At 39.1% G+C, this 7240-nt stretch overlaps 1 protein-coding gene across 1 annotated transcript; it reads left to right on the top strand.

Moving 5' to 3' along the window:
* Nucleotides 1-644: 644 nt before the first annotated feature.
* Nucleotides 645-6635, top strand: MAMYB (Duplicated homeodomain-like superfamily protein). The gene is made up of 2 exons (XM_006855306.4): nt 645-1635; nt 6269-6635. Exon 1 carries the CDS (start codon nt 691-693, stop codon nt 1594-1596), a length of 906 nt encoding a protein of 301 aa, XP_006855368.1. The 5' UTR covers nt 645-690; the 3' UTR covers nt 1597-1635; nt 6269-6635.
* The last annotated feature ends 605 nt before the right edge of the window (nt 6636-7240 follow it).

A 7240-nucleotide genomic window follows, 5' to 3' on the forward strand; every position in this document is an offset into this window, starting at 1 on the left:
GACTCATAAATACATGGAAAAGGTTTATATACTTCCCCTATCGTACTTATGGTATGTTATATACTCTCACTATCCAGCTATCCAATTGAAATTAAATGAGCTATTGATTGTTTGATCTACATCCAACGTTCCAAAATATTTTAGTTTTAATTTTTCTACAAATCATATGAATTTGAAATTTGGTATATGTCATCCTTTCAATGGGACGCACTTAAAAAAATATTTTTGATTAAGGTATTTTAATCATTTGATTTTATCAGAAATTTTTTTTATATTTTTTTCTAAAATTTGTGTAAAAAATAAATAATAATCAGAAATATTTTTTTATTTTTTTCATGAAATTTGCTTCAAAAATAAATAAAAATAAAACAATATAGAAAAGTGATATATTGTGATGGACTCATCTCAACCGTCTATTCTATTCATTCGAACGGCCAGACATGGATAACTATATAAATTGAGCAGCGAGGTACAGAAACACCGAAATTACGTGAAGCTCCGTCGTTTTGGTCGAAGTTTTTGGCAAAAATTGAAAGGCTTCGCGATTCGACCGGTCGTGAACAGTCTCGCCATTGCATGTGATGTTTCAGGCTGGACCGTGTACTCTTTCTCTTTAAATCTTTGCTTTTCTGCAATATTGGCGTGCTAGGTTTACTGTAATCTAGTGTCTCAAGGGACTCTCCCTCTGCAATGGAGTACATAGACGAAGAAAGCAAGCCAAGGTTTCAGCTTCAATCTCAAAATTCTTCTCCTCAATCACAACCTACGCACCGTATCAACAAAACCCACGCAGCAATCTGCATTTCCATAGGAATCCTCCTCTTCTCTTACTCCATTCTTCTCCAGAATGGAGCTTCACAACTCGTCATGGTTTGGATCGCTTTTTCTCTTGTCGTAGGCCCATTTGCCCCAATCTCCGTTACAGGTGGTGATATCAGAGTTGGAGTTGGAGAACTCCTTGAAGAAGAACCAGATCATCAAGAAGTTGTAGAATCAAAGCGAAAACCTGCAACAATTAGGGCAAAATCCAGAAGATCTGAGCCTGCAGCCGCTGATTTCCAGTCCTTTAGCTCCAGTTCTAATGGCAATCAAGAAAAAATGACGAACGTCAGTGAGAAACTGGGTGATAATGGAGATCAAAAGGAAAATCAATGTGAAAAGGAATGGAATGATTCAGATCTTGATTTGTTAAGGAAACAGATGGCTAAGCACCCTCCTGGTAAGCCAGGGCGTTGGGATCTCATTGCTCAAGCTTTCAATGGAAAGCATGGACTGGAAAGCATCATAAAAATGGCGAAGTCTCTTTCAGAGAAGAAGCCTGGTGGCAGCGACTCGTATGCTCAGTTTTTGAAGCAGAGAAAACCTTTGGATGACAGGGTTTCAGACACTGAGAGAAAGGAAGAGAGTGAAAATGCTGTTTGGAGCTCAGGAGAAGACATTGCTCTTTTGAATGCCCTTAAAGCTTTTCCAAAGGAGACTCCAATGAGGTGGGAGAAAGTTGCAGCTTCAGTTCCTGGAAAGTCAAAGGCCAGTTGTATGAAGAGACTTGCAGAGTTGAGAAAAGATTTTCGAAGTTCTAAGGCTTCAGATACCTGATTTTTGTTCAAAATTCAAGAAATTGATATCTTTTTTCAGGTAATTTCCATTTCACGATGAGATTGTTCGTTGCCTTTGGATACTATGTCAGATTTTGCAGTTCTCATTTCAAATTCTTGTCCTTATTTAGATGTCTTTTTTTAGTTATAGATATTTTTGGAGTTGTTGTATTGGTCTTTGAGATTTATCAATTGTAAGGGAGTTGGGAAATTTTGCATGATACTCGTCTTTCCTGCAAGATCTTATTATGTTTCCTTTATTCCTCTATCCTTAGTATTTTATGTCATGGGTTATCAGTTTTCTTGCTAAGGAGATGAATGTGTGACTTCAAAATAACAGAGCAGAATGATGTACACTTTGTCTCGCTGGTGAAGAAGATCATTGAGCAATTTATTTACATTGTGCCATTTGTGTACTGATAGTTTCGGCAATTCTGTTAGACTTGATTTTGAATTGATAAATGGTTGTTTAATTCTGTTTTACTTCTGCTGATTACTGTTGTGGTGAACTTTCAGAGATTATGTTGCCATCAGAGTGTTACAGCTCCCTAGTTATTTTAGTCTAACCATGAAAATGGAGGAGCATTTATAAAATATTATTTCCATGGTTCCTCTTATTAGTGTTGTAATGGTCACCGCCTTAACCAACGAACGAACGAAGCCCACACTTCAATACTGATTGCCTGTATTTTGTTTTTATGCTGTTAACATTATATTTAAGGAAAAGAGAGATTACAAAGATACAGACCCGGGGTCACCGAGAGAGGTGACAGGGAAACAACGAAAAAGAAAATGGGAACAAAGGAAAAGACAGGAAAAGGAAAAAAACAGCCAACACAAAAATGGAAAATGCCTCCAAAGTAGAAGACGGCTAACACTAAACAGCAAATACATCAAAAACAAAAACAGCAAGAGCTGCACCACTTGGAAAGTGCCCACCGAAACCTCTGTTACTCCAATGAAGCTCCTTGTTTCACTAGTTCATCAGCTGTTAGGTTGGCCTCCCTCCAAGTAGATTCTAGGAGACCTTTATGCGCCTATTAAGATCATGAATTTCGTCAAGGATGTGCTAAAGTCTCAAGGTGGGTTGGGCTAAGTTCGATGCCCGATGGATGACATTCTCGGAATCCCCTTCGATGATGAGGGATGGAACCCAAGAGGGGTTAAGCTGCCTCACACCCTCGAGCAAGGCTCTGGCCTTAGCCTCAGTAGAGTCAGCTATCCCAATTGAGGAAGAGAAGGAGAGTAGAGAGATGCCGTCGGGGTTTGGAAAGATTCCTCCAATCCAAAACTAGCATACTTTTAAAAATGCTATTTTCAAATATAAAAAGTCGAGTAAGCATTATATATTTATATTTAGTTCACATTGCCTGTACTGCACAAGCTGCCTCATGATTCCCATGAGTGGCACATTGAGGTGCTTGCTAAGGAGAATCCTTTTTTCTTTTCTTTTTCTTGGTCAAAAATCTGTTACTGTAACTGCTTTAGGCTATGAAATCTTTAAAAAACAGTGATAGTATCATCATCATCATCATAGCCTTTTCCCAATTAATTGGGGTCTGCTAATTTGGGGCAATTATCATCATCATCATCATAGCCTTTTCCCAATTAATTGGGGTCGGCTAATTTTGGGCATGTATATTGAACTATTTTAAAGTATGGAGTGTGGGAGTATTTATTATTTCTATTTGACCTCCCAACGACAAGCCTCAATTCTGTTGTTTGAACTATTGCAGTTGAAGCGTACGAATGCAACACTAAATATGTGGCTCAAATGACTAAGTTGAAATATTATGACTGTAGCTTATGAGGAGTAGTTTCTCTTTAAAGGCATCACACCTATATCATAAGGAAGAAAAGTGTTCGTGTTCTGACAGTCTTTGATACAATGTAGAGCTCGAACCAAGAAATGCACAATATATTCCAACACTGGATTAGAATATTTTTCCAAATCCTGTACCTGCGTGTGTATGTTTCTATTCCCTTTCCCGGCCTCAGTTTCAACAGATTTATTAAAAACTCCTGAGAAACTTCATATGGTTGGGGGATGTTGATAAACATAGGTTACACCTTGTTGGTTGGGATAAGGTTTGCCTTCCCAAAAGAGATGGAGGTATGGGCATTCGTAGGCTTAGACTATGCAATAAAGCTTTGCTTGGTAAATGGTGGTGGAGGCTGGCTACCCAAGATAACCACCTTTGGCAGCTGGTCTTACACCATAAATACCACTTAGACCCCTCCCCTGGCTCCCTAATGCCTCCCCTTGTGGGAGATCTTCAAGGGCATGGCTCTTTATTCTCTCCGTCCTTCGGGATTTTCTCTCTCACATTCGGTTCAGGGTTAGAGAGTGGTACATGAGTTAGCTTTTGGTATGTGACCTTTGGGTTGGTAGATCCCACCTCAGGGAGCGATTCCACGACCTATACCTTCTGCCAGGGATAGAGAGCCCCTTGTTTCCCACCATCTTGAGGTCCTTGGAGGGGTAAGATTGTGGAACCCCAATTGTAGGAGGCCTCTGCTCTACCATGACATCCCCTGGTTCCAATCGTTCTTAGCCTTGTTACAAACTTCCTACCTGCCTATACCCATCCCCGGGTTTCGTTCCCTACCCAATCAAGCTTGGCTGGCAGATATTCCCCCCCAGAATTCAAACGTTCAACTTGCTGGCCATCCGCCAAAGAGTCCTAACAGTTGATCAATTGCAAATTGAAGGTCTCCCTATGCCTAATCAATACCTCCTTTGCAAATCAGCTGTAGAATCTAATGGACACTTAGTTTATCCACAATGAGTGGACTTCTTCCCTATGGGCCGATATCTTGCAGGGGCTTGAACAGGTTTTGAGTTACCCCGTCCTCCACTCAGTTCTTCCAAGGTGATTTTTCTTTCCAGGGCCCTCTGCTGGTCGTTTCCTGTGGCCTGCAATGGCTGTGGCCACCCTGTAGACCACTTGGATTGAAAGGAACAGGCAGATTTTCTATGGCAAGAAATGCACCCTCGGGGCTGTGCTGGACCGTATAAAGGCTACAGTAATTTTTTGGGCCAAAAACTCTAGGCATTTAAGCATTGTGCCACCTCGTTTTTCCCCCAATATTGGCCTGATGTCCTCAATAAATCCCGTGGTCTTCCCTTTGGAGACCTCCAGAGTTTGGTGGCATCAAGCTGAACTTCAATGGTTGCTTTCTTGGGAAACCCGGCTGTGCTGGCTACGGTGGTCTCTTCAGGGGTCATAATGGCCACAGTTCTATCCTACTGGGGATCTGTAGCAGATTCCATAACTATTGAAGCTATTGCACTGTTGGAAGGGATGAAACACTTTAGCCTGGATTGGTCTAAAACCCTCGTTGACGGCGACTCTAAGAATGCACTCACCTGGGCTGCTCGGACCTCTCCTTGCCCATGGCGTATGCAACATGTGTTCGATGAGTACTTCAATTTTTGTAGACCTCTACAGATGTCCTACCACCATATGAGGAGGGAGCCAAACCATCTTGCAGATGCCCTTGCCAAAGGCACCTCAGGACCTCCCAATGCTACTCTGTACTTAGGGTGGTATGTGTGTCTTATGCTTGCTGCCCACCTTTTTTTTCTTTGTGGGCTAGCTGGGTATCATTTGTGGTCTGCGAAGTGTACAGACCATTCTCCTTTCTGTATAGTACTGAGATAAACCTATTTTTGTGAGCTGAACATTGCACCCTGTACATGGGTGGCTGGTACTTCTTTTGTAACCTTTATTTTTAGTTTCAATACAAAACAGTGAACCTTCTTTCTGAAAAAAGAAAAAAGAAACAAGATTGGAATATTTTTCCTTCATTCAGAGTAAGATGATGGCTTTATTTAATAAAAAAAAAGAGGAGCTTTGGTATTAATATTTTACAGAATAAAAGAAACAATTGTAGATTATATGTGAAAATTTAGTATGTCCACTTTTTCTCTGGTACTTCTTACAAGAAACATAGTTAGGGGGATTATTCAGGTATCCTTAAAGAGTTCTTATGTTGTTATCATTGTGTGTACATATTGTTTTTTGGCATGGGAATGCCTCTCACAGTTAACTTCATCAAAAAAAAAATTGAGGAATGCCTCTCCCAATCTACTGCACTTGATGAATAAGATGGGCAAGTCTATTAATGGGTTGAGAAAGAAAAATGACTTTTTTCCCAAGGTAAATGAAAGAAAAGAAAATGACTGCAAGTAAATTATTTAAAATAAATGAAGTTCAGAATATGGGTATTCTTTACCTCTGATTCTGATTCTTCTATTGCCTGCTGTATGTAGATTGCAAGAGGCATGTGTGTGCCAAGAAAACATGAAATCATGACATAAAAGAAACAGAAAAGGAAGAATTGACTACTGAGAAATGCATGAGTATCTTCGCTAATATCTTATTATTAGGATGCAGATCTTACTCATTTTTAAATTTGGAAGCCTGATGTCCTTGCCATTCTGGTCATGTTTGGGTTTTGACTCAATTAGGTGATGTGAGCTGAGATTCTTGTGATGGGTAGTTAGGATATTGTTCATTACTTTGGTGTCTCAAGCCATGGTGTTATTGTTTCCTCTTCTTTTTTTTTTTAGTGAATATTCCTCTCTGTATATACTGAATTTATTTTGAAGATCAATTACCACCCACAAAAACAAAGTATGGGACTGATGTATTTGGTTCAATTTGCAGGTAATGCATGGCCAAAGCAGAGAAATTTTGTTGTCTTTGAGAGCTTGATACTTCATTGATTGAGGAAGAAAATTTTCATGTATGCAGGCCAACCTTGCATACAGATCTGCATTTAGATGCATGGCATGCACTAGTGATGAGGTTTTTTTTTCTACCCCAGATTCATACAAGACATGGGCCTTGTGCTCTGAATCCCATTTGACCTGAAAAGGGCTCGCCTTTTAGTGTCTTTAGACTATACGAAAAGGGTGAAATGGAGTAATTTTTTTCTGTAGTTTTTTTAATTATTGTCTGATTATTTTGTAATGTTTTAGAATACGTAATTCCAAGTTTTAGTAAAACATATGGTATATCTTTTCCGAGAGAATTTCATTTGCAGTTAGCATGCATAATCATATCATAATAGAAGTATATTTATTTCGGTGCCAAGTCAATGCTCCCATGTTTCGATAAAGGAATGGGGTTATAAATGAATAATGTGAGGCAATTTCTATTTTTCCGTATAGGTGAGGCTCAGAAACAGCCCTCACCCATGAAGCACACGATCGTTCCAAACAATGTCATTTTCTACTCGTGAATGGACAAGGGACAGAGGGATTATCCTTTAATAAATGGTCCATATAAATCGAGGCCCGATATGAGAATTCATGCACCATTCAAAAAGGCAATAGAGGAAGGGATTGTCAGGTCATTCATTAGATGTATTGAATGACTTGGGATTGAATCACGAGATCCGAGAATTTCATTAAGAACTTTATGTTTAATCGATGATATTTTTACAACTTTTCATTTTAAAATCTAAAGGACAAGAATGATTGTGACTTCGTACAAAAAATAAATGCCCTCTTTATAAAAAAAAAACTTTATAGCAGAACAAGAGGTTAAAACTTGAACTTAAAAAAGTATAAGAAATCAAAGTGGAAATACTTATAAAATGAGATGTTGAACAGTGACAGATTACAGAGGAAAAGC

Source organism: Amborella trichopoda, chromosome 2 (assembly GCF_054954075.1).
Source record: "Amborella trichopoda isolate Santa Cruz 75 chromosome 2, AtrichopodaSantaCruz75HAP2 v2.0, whole genome shotgun sequence".
Classification (NCBI taxonomy): domain Eukaryota; kingdom Viridiplantae; phylum Streptophyta; class Magnoliopsida; order Amborellales; family Amborellaceae; genus Amborella; species Amborella trichopoda.

Coding starts and splice junctions, on each gene's coding strand:
- MAMYB (XM_006855306.4), top strand. CDS start 691: ATGGAGTACATAGACGAAGAAAGCAAGCCAAGGTTTCAGCTTCAATCT.